Consider the following 22,700-nt stretch of genomic DNA (forward strand, 5'->3'; position numbering starts at 1 on the left):
TATATATTCCTTTCCTCCCTCTCTCAAAGCCCCCTCTTCTTTCAGAGTGCTTCTCTCAAACCACTCTAGCCCAGTGTGGCAGTAGCAGAGGTGTGTGTGAATTTCTAAGCAAACAGCTGGAGACAGGGCTTTCTCCTATAGAGCTCAATTTTTATGGAACGGTCTGCCTACCCATGTCAGAGACGCAAACTCGGTCTCAACCTTTAAGTCCTTACTGAAGACTCATCTCTTCAGTGGGTCATATGATTGAGTAGTCTGACCCAGGAATGGAAGGTGAAGGGAAAGATTACTGTTATAATATATGCCATTTAGCAGACACTTATGTCCAAAGCGTGCATAGATTTGAGGTATTTTGGTGGTTCCGGGAATCTCACCCACTACCCTGCATTACAAGCTCCATACATTACCAACTGAGATAAAAGAACCTGTAATATGGACTTCCTCTATAACCAACTTCATTACCAGAATGCAACTACTAACTAAATATCACTTTTTCCTTTTGTCAATTATGTACCTGCCTTAGATACATGTCATATAAAGTGAGATGTGGCCTGTAGTTGGTCATCTGTCCAGCAGAGGGCTCGTTGCCTGTGGTCACGGCCCAGAATGATAAGGATTGTATTTGGCATACTCTCAGGAACCTGAGGGAGAGAGTAGAATGAATACTCAGAGAGAGGGGGGAAAAGTCCAGCTCCTCTGTGGGCTCCATGTGCCCAGTATGATACCTGACATAGTATTTGGTCAGGTTTAGGTGTATATGCTGTATGATACCTGACATAGTATTTAGCCCAGGTTAAAGGTGTATTATGCACTGTATGAATCCTGACATAGTATTTAGCCCAGGTTAAGGTGTGTATACTGTATGATACCTGACAGTATTTAGGGTTAAGGTGTGTATACTGTATGATACCTGACATAGTATTTAGTTCAGGTTTAGGTATGTGTACTGTATGATACCTGACATAGTATTTAGTTGAGGTTAAGGTGTGTATACTGTATGATGCCTGACATAGTATTTAGCCAGGTCTTGTGCTCCTTGCCCCCAGGCTGGCCCTTCAAAGAGCCCTTGCTAGAGAGCACTGTTGGTTTGCAACCATGCGGGGTCGCTCAGGAATTGGCCAGCAGAGACAGGGGTCGGAGTGACAGGACCTAGGCTCGCTGCAACAAGGGATCTGGGATTGGACCAACAACAGGAAGTGTTGTGGGTAGATACATTTAAGATGACTTGTGTCCAGGTCTCTCTTGAGCCTTGTCTCCAGATCTCTCTTGAGCCTTGTGTCCAGATCTCTCTTGAGCCTTGTGTTCAGATCTCTCTTGAGCCTTGTGTCCAGGTCTCTCTTGAGCCTTGTGTCCCAGGTCTCTCTTGGGCCTTGTGTCCAGGTCTCTCTTGAGGCCTTGTGTTCAGATCTCTCTTGGGCCTTGTGTCCTGGTCTCTCTTGGGCCTTGTGTTCAGATCTCTCTTGAGCCTTGTGTCACATGGTCTCTCTTGAGCCTTGTGTCCTGGTCTCTCTTGAGCCTTGTGTCCAGGTCTCTCTTCTTGTGGCCTTGTGTTCTGGTCTCTCTTGGGCCTTGTCCAGATCTCTCTTGAGCCTTGTGTTCAGATCTCTCTTGGGCCTTGTGTCCAGATCTCTCTTGGGCCTTGTGTTCAGATCTCTCTTGAGCCTTGTGTCCAGGTCTCTTGGGCCTTGTGTTCAGATCTCTCTTGGGCCTTGTGTCCTGGTCTCTCTTGAGCCTTGTGTTCAGATCTCTCTTGAGCCTTGTGTCCAGGTCTCTCTTGAGCCTTGTGTCCAGGTCTCTCTTGAGCCTTGTGTTCAGGTCTCTCTTGAGACTTGTGTCAGATCTCTCTTGAGCCTTGTGTTCAGATCTCTCTTGAGCCTTGTGTCCAGGTCTCTCTTGAGCCTTGTGTTCAGGTCTCTCTTGAGCCTTGTGTCCAGGTCTCCCTTGAGCCTTGTGTCCTGGTCTCTCTTGAGCCTTGTGTCAGGTCTCTCTTGAGCCTTGTGTTCAGATCTCTCTTGGGCCTTGTGTCCTGGTCTCTCTTGAGCCTTTGTCCTGGTCTCTCTTGAGCCTTGTGTCCAGGTCTCTCTTGAGCCTTGTGTTCAGATCTCTCTTGGGCCTTGTGTCCTGGTCTCTCTTGAGCCTTGTGTCCTGGTCTCTCTTGAGCCTTGTGTCCCCAGGTCTCTCTTGAGCCTTGTGTCCAGATCTCTCTTGGGCCTTGTGTCCAGGTCTCTCTTGAGCCTTGTGTCCAGGTCTCTCTTGGGCCTTGTGTCCAGGTCTCTCTTGAGCCTTGTGTCCAGGTCTCTCTTGAGCCTTGTGTCCAGGTCTCTCTTGGGCACTTGTGTCCTGGGTCTCTCTTGAGCCTTGTGTTTCAGATCTCTCTCTTGGGCCTTGTGTCCTGGTCTCTCTTGAGCCCTTGTGTCCAGGTCACGCTTGAGCCTTGTGGCCAGGTCACGCTTGAGCCTTGTGTCCAGGTCTCTCTTGAGCCTTGTGTCCTGGTCTCTCTTGAGCCTTGTATCGAGGTCTCTCTTGAGCCTTGTGTCCAGGTCTCTCTTGAGCCTTGTGTCCAGGTCTCTCATGAGCCTTGTGTCCTGGTCTCTCTTGAGCCTTGTATCGAGGTCTCTCTTGAGCCTTGTGTCCAGGTCTCTCTTGAGCCTTGTGTCCAGGTCTCCCTTGAGTCCATGTCTCTTGTATTAGAAAAAGTACATATTTACTGATTTGTTTTGATATTAATAGTTAATGATTTATGTACTTAACAAAAAGTAGGACATTTATGTTCTGTTTAATTATGTTTCTGTTAAGAGATGGTTTCCACTCTAGCTTCCTGCAGTTTGTCTGGGCATATGTTCAAAGGAAATTAGATTTTGCTAGAGATAGATTGAGCTGACAATGACTTGGTGATTTAAACCTAAAGCTGGCATTCCATAGACAAGATGTGGTATGTGTGACTCGAGATAGCCTGGAAGAGTTTAGAACAATGCCTCATTGTCTCATCGTCCTGGCATCTGGGTGACAAAGCGGGTTGGGGTAAAACAGCACCCCATGCAGACAACCAGGAGACTGAGCAGCCAGACCAGTCAGTAGACGGACCAGCCAGACCAGTCAGTAAGGCGGACCAGCCTGACCAGTCAGTAAGGCGGACCAGCCTGACCAGTCCCAGTAAGGCGGACCAGCCAGACCAGTCGGTAAGGCGGACCAGCCAGACCAGTCAGTAAGACGGACCAGCCTGACCAGTCAGTAAGACGGACCAGCCTGACCAGTCAAAGACGGACCAGCCAGCCTGACGGACCAGCCAGTAAGGCGGACCAGCCTGACCAGTCAGTAAGGCGGACCAGCCAGACCAGTCAGTAAGGTCCGGTAAAGGCGGACCAGCCAGACCAGTCAGTAAGGCGGACCAGCCAGACCAGTCAGGAAGACGGACCAGCCTGACTAAGCATTTTGATGTCCTATATAATCTGTTTGATCATTTCAGTTTGGCTGTTGGGTTGAGTAGTTTCATTATTGCAATAATTAATCGATATTGAATAAAGATGATTGTTTGAAGAAATGACAAAGTCTCTCTCACTTGATTAGAATATTTCACCACACTCTAGGTCAGGTCTCCCCTTAAAACAAGACTAACCTGGTTAAATAAAGGATCAATAAAATAAACAAATTGTACGGTGTGAACCCAGTGGAAAATTGAATAGTACTCCTGTATGCCATCATATTTTATGTTGAATCTCATCCAAACTTTTCTCTTTGTCAACAACAGAAAAATGACTTCATATTGATCAGAAACAGTGCTATTTGTAGACAAAAGGGGTTTTATCTTACCTGAAAGGGTTCTATCTGGAACCTTTCTTTTCAGAGGGTTCTCCTACAGAGATAAAGGGTTTTACATAGCACTCTTTTTTTTTTCTGAGAGTGTACCCAGTACAGTAACTATAATGTTTGTGTTGCCTCATCCAGTCTCTGTAAAGGACCCATTCATTCTACAGCTATCCTTTGAAAATGGCAGCCCGTGATAGATTTTTGTCATGGGTGCTCTGGGAACTGGTCCCTATAACTTGTGTGCATTGGAGTGTGACTGTTTGAGGTAGTGGACAGGGTGTCTTTTTATACTGATAACAAGTTCAAACAGATGCCATTAATACAGGTAATGAGTGGAGGACAGAGGAGCCTTTTAAAGAAGTTACAGGTCTGTGAGAGCCAGAAATCTTGCTTGTTTGTAGGTGACCAAATACTTATTTTCCACCATCATTTGCAAATAAATAAATTAAAATCCTACAATGTGATTTTCTGGATTTTTTTCTCATTTTGTCTGTCAGTTGTACCTATGATGTACCTATGATGCTACTTTTTCATTGATTGACTATAGCTCAGCATTCAACGCCATAGTGCCTTCAGAGCTCATCAATAAGCGAAGGACCTTGGGACTAAACACCTCCCTCTGCAACTGGATCCTGGACTTCCTGACGGGGCCGCCCCCAGGAGGTAAAGGGAGGTAACGACACATCTGCCACACTGATCCTCAACACGAGCCCTCAGGGGTGCGTGCTCAGTCCCCTCCTGTACTCCCCTGTTCACACGACTGTGTGTGGCCAGGCACGACTCAACACCATCATCAAGTTTGCAGACATCACAACAGTGGTAGGCCTGATCCCCGACAACAATGAGACAGCCTATAGGGAGGTCAGAGACATGGCCGGGTGGTACCAGAATAACAACCTATCTCTCATCGTAACCAAGACTAAAGAGATGATTGTGGACTTCAGGAAAAAGGAGGACCAAACATAAGTATTTGGTCAAAAACAAAAGTTTATCTCAATACTTTGTTATATACCCTTTGTTGGCAATGACAGAGGTCAAATGTTTTCTGCTCCCGAGAAAGCAGTATATCGTTGCATTGTGCCTCGTCAGACTCATTAAAGGAAAAAAAAGGATTCTGCCAGTCCGTGGTGAGTAATCACAGTCCTGATGTCCAGAAGTTATTTTCTATCATAAGAGACGGTAGCGGCAACATTATGTACAATATAAGTAAAAAAACAAGTTACAAACAACGCAAATAAAAATAAAAAAACACAATTGGTTGGGGACACGTAAAACAGCGGCCTTCTTCTCCGGTGCTATTTTACAACTGTCATACCCAATCATCCGAAACACAAAAAAAAGCTTGTTTACTGCAATGTTTGTAAACATAGTAAAAGTACACAAACACTATAACTTACCATTTTGATATCCTGGATGGTCAGTCCTTGCATCCATAGCTCTGTCTGTAAATTTAAGAGTGGTTACATTTATCCAGCCCTATCCCTCAGCTTTTTTACCAAAACAGGGCCAGGGATGACGTTTGGTTAATGTTTCAACTGCAGATTGACACTTTAAGATGGGTGGGGAATAACACATACATTCTTCAGAAACACTGTTCTGTTAATAATTGCCTAAGGCTTATTGCAACATACCGGCCGCCTACTCGTCTTCAGTTATTCCATGGTAATGACTACTACCTGATGTTATGGAATGATAAAGAAATGTGGGCGATTACTGAGAAACATCCTCGTTTAACTTGTCACAGAATTCTAATGACTTCCATAGAGGGTGTTGAGTAAAAAACCTTCAGAGAACCATTGTGAGTGGGAGTCATGCCTATTCTTCCAGCATTGACACATTGAATAAACAATCTGAAGCATTCTATCAATTAACACACGCTAGTTTTAAGCATCTGTTACAGAAAGGGTAGGTTTAAGGCCCTATCTTACCAAGTCCTTTCCTCACTCCTGAGTCTTAAAGTAATGCCTTGGCACGTTGAGGGAGAAAGTGACACTTTGAGGAAACATTGCAGGAAAACATTCAATAACAGATTTATTTTCATCACAGAAAAACTGATAGGCTACTACAGGATTTTCTAGACATGGGATTTCAACAACTATCTTTCTTTCCTCAAACCGTGGTCAGAACTTAACTGCTTTATAGTGGTGAATGTGGTATTTTCTGGTTTATTTGAATAGGGACAGGTACCAACGCATTAACACATTTAATAAACAATAATCTGATGCATTGCACCATAGTGTATAGCTCATACTAGTTTTCAACACCTGACTAGAGGTGTTGATTGTGCTCTGGAATATGGTGAGTCATTGTCAGTGGTGTAAAGTACTTAGGTAAAAATACTTGAAATACTTGTCTTTGTCCAGCAACCGGCTCAGAGGCTCACAGACTGTTGATAGGTGTGGCATGAACTTGGCAAAGCCGATGAGACACTGTTCTTCCTTTTGCATCAGACGGGTTTGGCTTGTGAGGATCACTCTGACTTTGTCAAGGTCCGGCTTCAGGGTTTTGGCCGAGAGAATGCGACCATGGAAGTGGACATCTTTCACCTTGAACTGCAGCTTCTTCAGGCCAAAGCGAAGCTTAACTGATCGGCAGCGCTCCATCAGTGGCAGGAGCTTCACATCATGAATATGTTCTGCTTCTTCGTCTGTGTCACCACAGCCTACGATCAGGTCATCATCGGCTATGGGTTCAATGCCCTTGAGCCCAGCCAATAACTTGTGCTGCTTGCGTTGGTATATCTCAGGCACAACTGAGACACCAAATTGTTTCAGTGCTTGGTTCAGATACTTTGGGTTGATGCAGACCCTCAGCTTCTCTGGTTTTTTCACTATGACCATATTGCTGATCCAGTCAGTTGGTTTAGTCACAGATGTCATGTGGCCATCGGCCTCATACTTGTCCAGCTGGGCCTTCACAGCCACTTTCATTGCAATGGGCACATTGCGAGGAGCACACTGGACTGGAGTGATGCTCTCATCCACTTCAAAGTGTACCTCCCCAGGAACTGATTCAACGGGCCTGTTGAATATATCGTCATATCTGCTGAGTAGTTGTTCTTTGGACAGGGGTCCATGCTGGACATGATCCACAATGTGCAGGTCATTTGGTATCATACTGTACACATACCTAAACCTGGACTAAATACTATGTCAGGTATCATACAGTACATACCTAAACCTGAACTAAATACTATGTCAGGTATCATACAGTATACACACCTAAACCTGGACTAAATACTATGTCAGGTATCATACAGTATACATACCTAAACCTGGACTAAATACTATGTCAGGTATCATACTGTACACATACCTAAACCTGAACTAAATACTATGTCAGGTATCATACAGTATACATACCTAAACCTGGACTAAATACTATGTCAGGGATCATACTGTACACATACCTAAACCTGGACTAAATACTATGTCAGGTATCAGGCGTTTGCATGTAGAGCCTGAGAGGAGAGAATGTTTTTGCGTCCACGAATTACACATTCGGTCACAAAGATGCCCATAGAGCTCATTAGCTCTCCTGAGTACAGCTTTAGTCTAGTATCACTGGGCAAGAGGTGTGTATCAGGTGCCAGGTTGATTTAGTCTTTGTAGCTCATTACGTTGCTTGTTGTGTAATCGTAGTGCCACAAACCATTTCTTCCCTCTTGAGTGTACAGCCCCAATTGATTCATGCATGTAAATGTCACTTTCACCGTTCTGAAACTGAGTGACATCATCAACACAGTAAATCTTGCCCTCACTCACCCGTCTTTTTCTTTTGAGACACACTTTTACAAAGTGATTATTAGTTCCACAAGCTCTGCATGGTTTTCCGTAGGCAGGGCAGTGCTCTTTGCCTCGTGCCTGTGTATTTTCACAGTATTTACATCAATGCAGGTGTAGCAGCACGGTGGCTAGGAAGAAACCTAGAGAGGAACCAGGCTATGAGGGGTGGCCAGTCCTCCTTCCGGCTGTGCCGGGTGGAGATTATAACAGAACATGGCCAAGATGTTCAAATGTTCATAAATGACCAGCATGGTCGAATAATAATAATCATAGTAGTTGTTGAGGGTGCAGCAAGTCAGCACCTCAGGAGTAAATGTCAGTTGGCTTTTCATAGCCGATCATTGAGAGCATCTCTACCGCTCCTGCTGTCTCTAGAGAGTTGAAAACAGCAGGTCTGGGGCAGGTAGCACGTCCGGTGAACAGGTCAGGGTTCCATAGCCGCAGGCAGAACAGTTGAAACTGGAGCAGCAGCACGGCCAGGTGGACTGGGGACAGCAAGGAGTCATCATGCCAGGTAGTCCTGAGGCATGGTCCTAGGCCTCAGGTCCTCCCAGAGAAAGAAATAAACAATTAGAGAGCATACTTAAATTCACAGGACACCGGATAAGACAGGATAAATACTCCAGATATAACAGACTGACACTTGCCCCCAACACATAAACTACTGCTGCATAAATACTGGAGGCTGAGACAGGAGGGGTCAGGAGACACTGTGGCCCCATCCCGATGATACCTCCGGACAGGGCCAAACAGGCAGGATATAACCCCACCCACTTTGCCAAAGCACAGCCCCCACTCCACTAGAGGATATCTTCAACCACCAACTTACCATCCTGAGACAAGGCCGAGTTTAGCCCACAAAGATCTCCACCACGGCACAAAGGGGAGCGCCAACCCAGATACATGCTATGGGGTTCTCTGTCTTCACCGTTCATGGTGAATTACTCTGCCTTGATTTGTTTTGTCTGAATGTCTGCCTGGCAACAGCATGAACAGTATCAACGTCGGTGCATGGGGTCTCGATTTCCATTGCTCTCATTCTCATGTCACTGACTTCGGCAGTGCAGCACATTTCAAAGGCAGTTAGTTACTAATGTAGGCAGGGCAGGGCTCTTTGCCTCGTGCGTGTGTATTTTTCACAGTATTTACACCAAATCAAATGTATTCATATAGCCCTTCTTACATCAGCTGATATATCAAAGTGCTGTACAGAAACCCAGCCTAAAACCTAAAGAGCAAGTAATGCATCTCTCTCTTAGTAGACGACCGGCGCGTATCCTCATTTGCAACTCCCAGCACTATTTTGTCACGAATCAATTCATCTTTCAATCCCCAGTATTCAAGTAGCGGATCTTTCTCTCAAGCGTGTTACAAGATGTGTACTGACTCACCCTGTTTGCAGCTTCCGAAAACAGACCAATCGTAAATGACGTTCCTGGTGGGTTTGAAGTAATTCTCAAATGCATTCCAATATATCCTTTGCATCACACTGTTGTCGTGCTGTGAGGGTGAGTTTGTGCCGGTAGAAATGCCTGCATTCGCTGCCCATTAAACTCCTCATTTGCCGCTTGGACCTCGTTGGGTTTATGTAGACCGGTTGCCAGCACATAGTCCTCGAATTCATCCCTGAAGTTGTACCAATTAGTATTCGAGACCCCTGTGAGAACCATGGGATTTGGTGGCGGAATGTTCGCTGCCATAGCGATGGAATAGGAGATATCTTTGCCTTCAGCCATCGAGGTAACATTAGGTAGTGATGCTCGCTATATATATATATATATATATATGTATATATATATATATATGTATATATATATATATGTATATATATATATATATGTATATATATATGTATATATATATATATATATATGTATATATATATATATATATGTATATATATATATGTATATATATATATGTGTATATATATATATATATATATATATATGTATATGTATATATATATATATATATATATATGTATGTATATATATATATATATGTATATATATATATATATGTATATATATATATATATGTATATATATATATATATGTATATATATATATATATATATGTATATATATATATATGTGTATATATAAAAAAGTAAAGTTTAATCATTTAATCATTTTAAATTCCTTATATTAAGCAGACCACACTGCACCATTTTCTATTAAATATACATATATATGTATATATATATATATATATATATATATATATATATATATACACATATATATATATACATATATATATATATATATATATATATATATATATGTATATATATATATATATGTGTATATATATATATATATATATATATATATATGTATATATATATATATATATATGTATATATATATATATATATATATATATATATATATATATATATATATATATATATATATATATATATATACATATATATGTATATTTAATAGAAAATGGTGCAGTGTGGTCTGCTTAATATAAGAATTTGAAAATGATTAAATGATTAAAACTTTTTACTTTTGATATTTAAGTATATTTTAGCAATTACATTTACTTTTGATACTTAAGTATATTTAAAACCAAATATATATATCTATTTGTTTTTTTTTACTCAAATAGAGAATTTTACTGGGTGACTTTTTTCTTATGGTATCTTTTCCTTTTCTCAAATGACATTTGGGTACTTTTTTCCACCACTGGTCATTGTTACTATCATGTACATTTCAGCCGCATTTGGTCAAATTTAATGTACAATGGACACCACCCATTTCCTCATCCTTATTACTCCACCCCCTTCACCTGAGCAGGGATATAAGGCCAGAGCTGCTTCATCACCGCACAACTGCAATTCACCTCTTCAATCGACTGCTCCTAAATACTTGTAAGTTAATTTAAGAATTTGAGGTAACTCCTATTTTAACGTGTGTTTTTTCATTTATGTACAGGGAATAGCCAGTTAAATTAGGTCGTAATGAGATGCATTTCTATTACTTTTGTGTATTATTTAGTTGTTTTTTACATTTGTCATTTAGAACTGAAATGATCCATTCTCATTATAAAGAGCTAGATTTAGGCACATTTTCTCTCTCTTTCTTCCTTTTGTCTAAATGTGTTTTGCTCGCCTTGCTGTTTGTGTGGGTGTTTACTATAATAAACTGCAGCAAATAAACAATATAAATTCTCTCTTTCAGAATCATGAGTATAGACTACATGAGCACCGAGAGGATCCTACTGAAAGGGGACTACCTCCTCTCCAACAATGGACAATTTAAAGCTATCTTTCAGGTACAATAGTTAGTGAAACATGTACATTTCAATTATATTAACATTAGATATCTGGTCTGCAACTTATTTTGACCTTAGACGTTTTTTTGTAGGGATGTACGATTCAAGCTGTGATCAGACAGACAGTGTTATTAAATCAATGCTGTGTAATAAATTATGTAGTCAAACTTTAATTATATATTTAAAAATGTTTAATGGATATGTGTACAACAAAAGTTCAACATTCACCTTCTGCTATCATTAACGTCAAGGCATCTAGCATACAGCTTGATGCATTCGATAAATCAACATATGCACCACACCAACTCACTGCAACTGGCTCTGCAACGCAATGCTGCAAGGCAAACGCAGCGTTCAATTGGAAATTATGTTGCATATGTTGGATTTATCAAACGTATGCATCAAACTGTACGTGTAGACGGCTTGACATTAATGGTAGCAGAAAAAGTTACTGGCAAAGTGATAGGATTTAACTCTGGTGCCTTCAGCTGAACCTTAATCTTGAAACATTATTTTATTCTCTAATATATATTTAAAAAATCAAAAGTTTGGGGCCACTTAGAAATGTAATTGTTTTGAAAGATAAGCACATTTCTTGTCCATTAAATAACATCAATTTGATCAGAAATAGGTTCGATTACAGGCTAAAAATGACCAGCAACAAAGAACTTTCTTCTGAAACTCGTCAGTCTATTATTCTGAGAAATTAAGGCTATTCCATGTGAGAAATTGCCAAGAAACTAAAGATCAAGGCATCTGTTTAAGGCATCTGTAAGAAAAGCTATTCAAGAATGGACTACATTTCTTTCTCTCCAAAAATGCATTCAACAATTTACTGGATAAAAAATGATAATGATCATTCTGATTAATTACACCAACAGAAAAATACACTTTTTTTTTTATTTGATTTTTTCTCCTACACAGCAACTGTAGTAGGAGAATCATCAGTAATATATAATAATATAATAATATAATATATAATAAATAATATATAATATATGCCATTTAGCTGACGCTTTTATCCAAAGTGACTTACAGTCATGTGTGCATACATTCTACGTATGGGTGGTCCCGGGAATCGAACCCACTACCCTGGCGTTACAAGCGCCATGCTCTACCAACTGAGCCACAGAAGGACCACATCAGCGAGCATCTTCTGGATCCGAAATGTATTAAATACGTAAATTAAAATATTTACCATTACAAATGTAGACAGAGAACAGAGAAAAGCTGATATAATTTGGTATGCCTTTAAGGTGTACATTGGGGCGGTAAGTCGCCCAGTGGTTAAAGCGTTGGGCCAGTAACCGAAAGGTTGCTGGTTGAATCCCTGAGCTGACAAGAAAAAAAAAAATGTGTTCTGCCCCCAAACAAGGCAGTTAACCAACTGTTCCTAGGCCGTCATTGTAAATAAGAATGTGTTCTGACTTGTCTAGTTAAATACCATTTTTAAAAACATTAGGGGAATGATAATCTCATACTCTGCAAAAAGTTACATCTGATTTAGAAATTAAAATGCAAGATAAATAAATCACAATCTTAGAAAGCCCATAAATCTTTACAAGATAAAGAAGAAAATAACATTTTCTGAATTTACGCAGGAATACGATCTTTTACTTTTGAAGAGAGCCAACAACTACAGGTTAAACTCAAATAAAGCATATTACTTAATAACCCTGGTAAATATCTAACAAAACGAATACACGCTAAACCAGTTATAATTGTAAAATATACACATTCATGTTAATTAGAAACAACGCAATTAATGACAATTTTAAAAGCTTTATGGAAATTGATATAAATCCGAATTAAACAGGTGGACGAATCCTATAGCCTTAGACTCAACAACCCTGAAGCAATTATCAGCAGACGAAAAATAAATCACTCAAAACAGAGACCACCCAAAAAGAAATATTAGATGCTTTTAAAACATTCGCGTGGAGAAAAGCACCAGGAATAGATAGCTTTATCGTCAATTCCTGCTGAATGGACTTAAAATATATTTCATTTTTATTGTCCAGGTTCACGATCAGAAATAGTTTTGGTAGTTTTTCTTTAAACAATCAGTGTATACTAGATACATGGGCTCCGATATGAGACACAAATTATGTTTTAGTAGGAAACGATATGGTTTGATTAGAGAACGAATTGAGATTCAGTTCGATGCGATATGATTCTATGCACTGTTGCATGAACACATTAATTTCCCATTCTAAATACATATCTGCTGCTTATGTAGATCATGAGCTAGATTTTATTTTATTTCACCTTTATTTAACCAGGTAGGCTAGTTTAGAACTATCTCATTTACAACTGCGACCTGGCCAAGATAAAGAGTTACACATGGATTAAACAAGCATAGTTAATAACACAATGGGAAAAAAGCCTATATACAGTGTATGCAAATGGCGTGAGGAGTTAAGGCAATACATAGGCCATAGTAGCGAAGTAATTACAATTTAACAGATTAACACGAGTGATAGATGAGCAGATGATGATGTGCAAGTAGAGATACCGGTGTGCAATAGAGCACAAAAGTAAATAAAAACAGTATGGGGATGAGGTAGGTAGATTGGGTGGGCTATTTACAGATGGACTATGTACAGCTGCAGCGATCGGTTAGCTGCTCAGATAGCTGATGTTTAAAGTTAGTGAGGGAAATAAGTCTCCAGCTTCAGCGAATTTGAAATTATTATTATTTTAAATTATTTATTTTGCAATTCATTCCAGTCACTGGCAGCAGAGAACTGGAAGGAAAATGGACCAAAGTAGGTGTTGGCTTTGGGGATGACCAGTGAGATATACCTGCTGGAGCCCGTGCTACGGGTTGGTGTTATCGTGACCAGTGAGCTGAGATAAGGCGGAGCTTTACCTAGCATAGACTTATCGATGACCTGGGTCTGGCGAGGAATATGTAGCGAGGGCCAGCCGACTAGAGCATACAGGTTGCAGTGGTGGGTGGTATATGGGGTCTTGGTAACAAAACGGATGGCACTGTGATAGCAAACTGGATGCAGTCTGACAGGAGTATTGGATAGTCAGTTTTACGAGGGTAAGTTTGGCGGTGTGAGTGAAGGCGGCTTTGTTGCGAAATATAAAGCTGATTCTAGATTTCATTTTTGATTGGAGATGTTTGATATAAGTCTGGAAGGAGAGTTTACAGTCTAGCCAGACACCTAGAATGTGGACAACTACAAATTCCTAAGTCAGAACCGTCCAGAGTAGTGATGCTAGTTGTGCGGGTGGGTGCGGGCAGCGAACGTTTGAAAAGCATGCATTTTGTTTTACAAGCGTTTAAGAGCAGTTGGAGGCCACGGAAGGAGTGTTGTATGGCATTGACGCTCGTTTGGAGGTTAGTTAAGTGTCCAAAGAAGGGCCAGATGTATACAGTGTCGTCTGTGTAGAGGTGGATCAGGGAATCACCCGCAGCAAGCGCGACATCGTTGATATATACAGAGAAAAGAGTCGGCCCGAGAATTGAATCCTGTGGCACCCCCATAGAGACTGTCAGAGTTCCGGACAACAGGCAGGGCAGGATGGATATAGGTCTATAACAGTTTTGGTCTAGGTGTAACCTCCTTTGAAGAGGGGGAGGACCACGGCAGCTTTCCAATATTTAGGGATCACGGATGATACGAAAGAGCAGTTGAACAGACTGTTACAACCCTATTACCAATGGCGGCAGATCATTTTAGAAAAAGGGTCCAGATTGTCTAGCCCAGCTGATTTGTACGGATCCAGGTTTAGCAGCTCTTTCAGAACATCTGTTATCTGGATTTGGGTGAAGGAGAAGCTGGGGAGGCTCGGGCAAGTAGCTGCAGGGGGTGCGGAGCTGGTAGTCAGGAGGAAAGCATGGCCAGCTGTAGAGATGCTTATTGAAATTTCCGATTTATCATGGATTTATCAGTGGTGACCATGTTACCTAGCCTCAGTGCAGTGGGCAGCTGGGATGGCATATATACATACCTCCTATATATGGCATAAATGGCATATATAGGAGGTGCTCTCGTTTTCCATGGACTTTACAGTGTCCCAAAACATTTTGTAGTTTGTTTGAAAAAGCTAGCCTTTGCTTTCCTTACTGACTGCATGTCTTGGTTCCTGATTTTCCCTGAACAGTTGCATATTGCGGGGACTATTCGATGCTAGTGCAGTCTGCCACAGGATGTTTTTGTGCTGGTCGAGGGCAGTCAGGTCTGGAGTTCTACCTTTTTTTTGAAAGGGGCATGCTTATTTAAGATGGTGAGGAAATTACTTTTAAAGAACGACCAGGCATGCTCGACTGACTGGATGAGGTCAATATCCTTCCAGGATACCTTGGCCAGGTCGATTAGAAAGGCCTGCTCGTAGAAGTGTTTTAGGGAGTGTTTGACAGTGATGAGGGGTGGTCATTTGACTGTGGACCCATGGCGGATACAGGCAACGAGGCAGTGATAGCTGAGATCCTGATTGAAAACAGCAGAGGTGTATTTGGAGGGCAAGTTGGTCAGGATAATGTCTATGAGGGTGCCCATGTTTTTGGATTTAGTGTTGTACCTAGTGGGTTCCTTGACAATTTGTGAGATTGAGGGCATCTAGCTTAGATTGTAGGACTGCTGGGATGTTAAGCATATCCCAGTTTAGGTCACTTAACAGAACGAACTCTGAAGATGAGGGCAATCAATTCATTAATGGTGTCCAGGGCACAGCTGGGAGTTGAGGGGGTCTATAACAGGCGGCAACAGTGAGAGACTTAATTCTGGAGGGATTCATTTTTAGAATTAGAAGCTCAAACTGTTTGGGCGAAGACCTGGAAAGTATGACAGAACTTTGCAAGCTATCTCTGCAGTAGATTGCAACCCCTCCCCTTTGGCAGTTCTATCTTGATGGAAAATGTTGTAGTTTGGTATGGAAATCTCCGAATTCAGACACGGCAAGGACATCAGGGTTGGTGGACTGTGCTAAAGCAGTGAGTCAAACAAATGCAGGGAGGCGGCTTCTGATAACATGCATGAAACCAAGGCTTTTTCGAAGTCAACAAATGAGTGCCTGGGGACACGCAGGACCTGGGTTCTGTGTGCGTGCGTGTAAATGATGTATGTTTATATAGGCACCTGAGCTGAGCAATAATAGAGACTAGGCATCTACCACCCCACTCATTGTGGTCTCAGAGCATTTCATATTATTCTGTAAGTAAATCCAAGACACTGCATTTAGTATGGATATGCAGTGGTGATTTTTAGCATGTAAATCTTGGTGGGTGAACAAAAAAAAATGTTTTAGATGCATGACAGCAACGCCAATACAACACTAAGCAATACACAAATTGCACTATAATGGTGACAAATGGTGCCCACAAACTGTTAGGGCCTACATAAAGCTGTCCCAACAGCAGAGCTTTCTTTTCAGCACAATTGCGTAAGTCATTATCACTGCTACACCTGGCTATCAGTGGAGCCTTGTCTGGCAGCGACACGGTTAATTCATCCTCATTTACTGCCCTTTAAAAAAATATGGCTGACTTGCTTAAACAAATGTGGTTTCTCCTGATAATTGAGTTGTACAAACTATGGCATAAGGGGACAACGAGCAGATAATAGGCAATCTGTAATTTCGAGTACAACATTAATGAGCGGACGCAGTCAATATAGCTTTATTAAACACTTTTGAAATGTACAGTGACAGAATTCAGAACATGGGCCGTTCTTACAGCATTCTCCCTGTACACCAAGTCAGTACCATAGGATAAAGGGGGCATATAAGCAGACAATGAAAGCTCTTATAATATTCAATGATTACATTACTCTAAAATAGGCTACATGGGCACCACCAAGTCAGAACAGTAGGGGGGAAGGGACCAAATTATTAGGGTGAGGCACATGGGCTACTAATGGGGGGGAACAAGGTTGAATCATGACGTCAGTGATCTTCAGGTTGGAGCTCTAGAAAGAGGCCCGAGTTCACAACTTTGAATTCCGAGTTGAATGACCGTTCAAAAATGTATTTTCCCAGTCTCTTGTTTTTTTTCCAGAGTTCCCTGTTGTCTTGAACTCATTAAAGTCTGAGATTTCCAAGTTTCCAGTTGTTTTGAATGCGGCAGAAGGCATGCTGGATTGACATCATGGCCAATGTATTCAAACTTTTCTGGCCCATGGTGTTGAATGTTTATCCTTTTAAGCTTGGAATAGAGACCCTTAAACCCAGACTTGGACCAAACACCCTCTCCACTGAATAGCAGGCTAGTGATTGCTTTGCAATGCTTGCAGTTAGCCACTGATTCTTTCCAAACCACTCATTGTTGAATTTGCAATTCAACTTGTGTAATGTTTATAGTCGATGAGCAGCAATACATTTGATCTATAATTTCTCTTCATATGACAAGGATTTGCCAGCAGACTGTCAACGTGATTCATGAAGATGACTGCTTGTCTACTTGCTAGCTAAAATGTTGAAAGTATGACATGATCAGTCCAATCAAATCTACGGTAGATATGTGATTTAACCATTTCTGTGGCCAACGACCTTGAGCCTTCTTGGATGGGCACTTCTAATGTAACTATGGCAGCACCCATGGGACTTGAATTTGAGGTCTCTATGTAATTTTGCGGTTATGTGGTGTTCCAATGAGTGACAGAACATTGAGCCAATCACTGCACATCTAGAATACATTACCAACCCCAAAGCTCTGTATTTTCCAATGGCTGTCCCACCACCACAGAAAGCAATGAGCTATGCTGAAGCACCTGCATTTTGAAGCTGCCTTACTCAAGAAAGCAAAAAAGAGACCATGTTTGTATGCGGATTTATTAACTTTTTTACATTGTTTGCAAACTGATATGTGACACGTATTAATGCCCAAAAACATACAAAACAGGCTCTGCCCTCAATGACGGGTCACCATTGATATGTTACGTTTCCTAATGTGTGTATTCATTTGTGGATGTCCATTATACATTCCGATTGATATGTTACAAATTGCAGATTTTAATTTAGAATTGGAAATGAAACTAATCTTAGTGCATCAAACCACATCGAATTGTTTCAAATGACAATGTAATTCCTGTATCATATCGCAGACCAAGTATCTAGATACGTATCGAATGGAATAAATGCACACCCCTAATATTTTGATTTAGCTGACGAACACTTTTTCACCTTAAACTTTTATGTAATCATTTAAAAGTGGATGAAAGGAATGCACAGCAGTACAGAGGTCATCTTTGTCTAACATGTTTATATGCAAATACATTTTCTCTTTGCAGACCGATGGCAACTTTGTGCTCTACGGTTGGGGTCGGGTTGTCTGGGCATCAAACACTGACAACAAAGATGCTCAGAGGCTCATCCTCCAACAGGATGGCAACCTGGTCATCTACACTACAAAGGACCATCCCATTTGGGCAAGTAACACTGGCCGTTGCAACAATACACAAAGAGGCCACCTCACCCTCACTGACAAAGGTACCCTGGAGCTCTACAGAGACCGAGTGGTGATCTGGACATCGTAACATCGACCGGCCCAACAATGCACAAAGAGGTCACCTCACCCTCCCTGACGAAGGTGCCCTGATGCTCTACAGTCCCAGAAATGTGGTCTGGTGCTCTCGTGAGGACACTAGTAATGAGGCAGAGGAACATCTTCACTTGACCATACCGGTCTACATCTACCACTAAACTGTATTCAAAAGGCTTGAGGCTTTAACCCTTTGATTTGGTCAAATAAATGTATTGACTTAAAGTAGTTGTAATTCTGTGCATTGTGTCAGGTACTCTCTATATTCAAAAGACAAACATCACTAACTTTTTCATGAAGAAAATGGCTGTATTGGCTCATATAAAAGAGAACATGAGATCTGACTGTTTTTCATGTACATTTTTATTATGAAAGACACTATCATGCATCACAACAGAATAATTTATGGAGGGACACATACACAACGTTATAATCCATGTATGAGTCTGTATTGGCGTTTGTCCCATAGAGAATGCTAGTGGCCTTGATGTCGCATGGGCAGCACCATCGAGGGCTTCCGCCATTTTAAAGTGGTCAAAGTAGTCAACTGAGTGGGGATTCCTATGGGTTGTAGCCTCAATGGCGCTGCCCATGCTGTCACAGATAAAGATGAGTCCTATCTCTATGGGTGTGTGGGCCCATGTGTGATGTTACAGGAAGTCACACAGTCTCTCCAGTACAGAAGGGTTTCTGTTGCTGAGGAAGATCAGTTCTTTCTTCCCTTCCTCTGTCTGACCTTTATAGAGAAATCTCTCAATCAGTTCAACATGTCATAATCTAAACCATCACAAACAGTGGTGAAAGTGAATATCTCTTACTGTGTGGGTGTTGTAGCCAGTGGCGGTCCAGGTAGTAGAGGTAACAGCTCTCAAACTCCTTCTCACTGTAGAGGAGACTGGTACTGGGACAAACGGGTCCATGCTGTCAAAGCCCTCCTGTAGGAGGAACACATAGGATAAGGATGTTTTTAATAGGTGAACTTCTGTTTCTATTTGACTGATGATGCATATAAACACATCAGAAGGGTCTTGTCCAAAAACATCTAGATCATTCCCTTGTTAGCCCAGATCAATAGACACCAAGGGTTAGAGGTAGTTTTTGGACTGGACATATAACATTAACCAGGATGTAATCATGACTCCTGACCTCTCCCAGCAGCTCCTGGGGCAGGTAGGCAGAGCTTGGAGCGTAGAGAGATCCTGTCTGAGACAGCGTGGCGATGACTGCCCCTCCACACTGAGGAGAGAGAGAGGGATAGAGGTGTAAATCACAATCATGTAATTTTCTAATGTCTATTAGAGGATAACCACCATGCAGTTCTCACCCAGTCATTGTTGATCATCTTCCTCAAGTTATGAACCAATGTCAACTCCTCTGGAGCCACCTGGCAGAGAGGAGAGACACAGAAAAAGTAGAGAGAGAAGGGAAAAGTGACAGGGGAGAGAAAGGTCAGCCAAGTAAGCAATCTTTACACAAATTACAAAGGCAAAAATGGAAGCAATAGAAATCAACATTTTTTTATAGATCCACAGTGAGGTGAATGAATGTATTAGTACAGGGCTCTTGTCCTCCTTGAGTGTGGTCCTTCCCCAGAGACCGTTGACTCCATCAACAGCCAGCCAGCCTGAAGCCCCCAGCCTGTAGCCTCAGCTCCTTTAGAACTGCCCCCACCACATCACTGCTGCTCTTCACACGAGACACTCCCTGGGGTGAAAAACACAGCTTAACAATGATACCACATGAGATTCTTAAGACTTCTGGTAATTGGCAATAAAAGCCTTTGACACTTATGAAATGCTTGTAATTATACTTCATTATTCCATAGTAACATCTGACTAAAATATCTAAAGACACTGAAGCAGCAAACTTTTTGGAAATTAATATCTGTGTCATTCTCAAAATGACACAAATGTTTTGCCCCACTGTATATAGTACAAGTGAAAAGTTTAGCCACGATTACTCATTCAAGGCTCTTTATTTTCTACATTGTAGAATGATAGTGAAGACATCACAACTATGAAATAACACATGGAATCATTCAGTAACCAAAAAAGGTGTTACATTTTTTATTTGAGATTCTTCAAAGTAGCCACCCTTTGCCTTGATGACAGCTTTGCACACTCTAGGCATTCTCTCAAACAGCTTCACCTGGAATGCTTTTCCAACAGTCTTGAAGGAGTTCCCACATATGCTGAGCACTTGTTGGCTGATTTTCCTTCACTCTGTGGTCCAACTCATCCCAAACCATCTTAATTGGGTTGAGGCCGGGTGATTGTGTTTTGACCAGGTCATCTGATGCAGCACTCCATCACTCTCCTTCTTGGTCAAATTGCCCTTACACAACCTGAAGGTGTGTTGGGTCATTGTCCCGTTAAAAACAAATGATAGTCCCACTAAGCTCAAACCAGATGGGATGGTGTATCGCTGCAGAATGCTGTGGTAGCCATGCTGGTTAAGTGTGCCTTGAATTTTAAATAAATCACTGACAGTGTCACCAGCAAAGCCCCCCACACCTCGATGCTTCACGGTGGGAACCACACATGCGGAGATCATCCGTTCACCTAATGTGCATCTCACAAAGACACGGCGGATGCAACCAAACATCTCAAATTTGGACTCGTCAGACAAAAAGGACAGATTTCTACCAGTCTAATGTCCATTGCTCGTGTTTCTTGGCCCAAGCAAGTCTCTTCTTCTTATTGGTGTCCTTTAGCAGTTGTTTCTTTGCAGCAATTAGACTTGGTCTTTTACCAAATAGGGTTATCTCCAGTATACCACCCCTGCCTTGTCACAACACAACTGATTGGCTCAAACGCATTAAGGAAATAAATTCCACAAATAAACTTACCAAGGTACACCTCTCGATTGAAATGCATTCCAGGTGACCATGTCATGAAGCTGGTTGAGAGAATGGCAAGTGTCCAGAGCTTTTGAGCTTTTCATCGTTTTGATGTAGTCACCATTATTCTACAATTTAGAAAATAGTAAAAATAAAGAAAAACCCTGGAATGAGTAGGTGTGTCCAAACTTTTAACTGGTACTGTATTTTTAAATGTATTGTTTCTCGCTGATATGCAAGATAAGGAAGTGATGCAGGTTAATGTTCAGACAGTGTTGGGGCTCTTAACTAAACATCCCCATACAGAAGACGCCTTCGTCCAATGACTTATGTGTAATGGAAATGAGAGTTGAGAGTCAGCACATAACAATTAGGTATAAGGGACTATAGTATTAGTGCAAGCCTCAAGCTCTCTTCAATCTATTAATCAATCAGACACTTACCGACAGTTGTAGCTGCTTTGTGTGATGTATTGTTCTCTACCTTCTTGCCAATTTGTGCTGTTGTCTGTGCCCAAAAATGTTTGTACCTTGTTGATTTGTCATGTGTGCTGCCTTGCTATGTTGTTTTCTTAGGTCTCTCTTTGTGTCGTGTTATGTTATCTCTCGTCGTGATGTGCGTTTTGTCCAATATATATTTTTTTAAATCCAGCCCCCGTAGGAAGCTTTTTGCCTGTTTGGTAGGCCGTCATTGTAAATAAGAATTTGTTCTTAACCGACTTTCCTAGTTAAATAGAATAAATAAAGCTATGAATGTCATGGGATCTTGCACCATGGACTCACCGTTTGTCGTAATCTCAAGGATAGTCTGTGAAGGGCCATGGTCTGGAACATGAATAAATACATAAACCCAGGTCAGTTTACACAGTTGCCATCTGTACTATTGCACGACCTTCACTGTAAAATAATTATTATGTTATTAGGACTAGCAATGTAATCTAAACTCAATAGCTAGTTAACCTTGCATTAGCTAGCTAGATATCTGCTAGCAAGACACTGCACCATGCATCCTTGTTTTACAGTAACGTTACACTGCAGCAAGACTACAACAACTGTAGGTACACAACAACAATTTACGAAACAAATAATTCATTAAATTCCAAATGAAAATCCAAACAGGCAAGGTCATGTAGTTTTAGACGGTTCAGGTCTATTTTGAAAACACTGAAGAGTTGCACAATTTCGGTCGAACTGTCACGGTGCTAAATCCGTGGTAGTCGCCATTTTGGTTTGTAGACGAAGGATGTTACGTAGAGAGCTCAAATATGCGCATCGTTTGCGCAAATCCAGATGTCATCCACAGTTTTTTTTTTTAGAGCTAGGTGGTCTTATTTAGAACCAGTCCGATAAAAAAGATTTTAAAAAATCTATATATACAAAATAAATAAGAGTCTACAGTTGGATAACCGAATGGTGGGTGATGAGAATAGTTGGCCTAAAATAGATTTAAGTCAATGGACCTAGGATTTAGGCCTATAGGTTTGCA

At 41.3% G+C, this 22,700-nt stretch overlaps 1 protein-coding gene and 1 long non-coding RNA gene across 9 annotated transcripts in view; one reads left to right on the forward strand and one right to left on the reverse strand.

Annotated features, from left to right (window-relative positions):
• LOC118382314 (28S ribosomal protein S29, mitochondrial-like) overlaps window positions 1-22,467 on the reverse strand; it is a 25,910-nt gene extending 3,443 nt beyond the window's left edge. The window contains exons 1-6 of one of the 8 annotated variants that reach the window (XR_008090963.1): window positions 22,175-22,466; window positions 21,998-22,039; window positions 21,225-21,343; window positions 19,933-20,080; window positions 19,701-19,760; window positions 19,523-19,612 (exon numbers count right to left, since the gene is read on the reverse strand). Coding sequence is in view for 5 of the 8 variants with exons in the window: in XM_052495208.1 (XP_052351168.1) it covers window positions 19,083-19,112; window positions 19,195-19,311; window positions 19,523-19,612; window positions 19,701-19,718 (255 nt within the window). In the remaining 3 variants the exon portion in view is untranslated. Of the gene's footprint in view, window positions 1-18,669; window positions 19,113-19,194; window positions 19,312-19,522; window positions 19,613-19,700; window positions 19,761-19,932; window positions 20,081-21,224; window positions 21,344-21,997 lie in introns of those variants that run through there. The other 7 variants (XM_052495208.1, XM_052495206.1, XM_052495205.1 and 4 more) reach the window with 7 other exon arrangements.
• LOC127915307 (uncharacterized) lies at window positions 1,478-2,679 on the forward strand. The gene is made up of 3 exons (XR_008090964.1): window positions 1,478-1,527; window positions 2,175-2,318; window positions 2,469-2,679. It is a non-coding gene; the product is annotated as an uncharacterized LOC127915307 (long non-coding RNA).
• Window positions 22,468-22,700: the final 233 nt, after the last annotated feature.

The sequence above is a fragment of the Oncorhynchus keta genome, chromosome 34 (assembly GCF_023373465.1).
Source record: "Oncorhynchus keta strain PuntledgeMale-10-30-2019 chromosome 34, Oket_V2, whole genome shotgun sequence".
Lineage (NCBI taxonomy): Eukaryota > Metazoa > Chordata > Actinopteri > Salmoniformes > Salmonidae > Oncorhynchus > Oncorhynchus keta.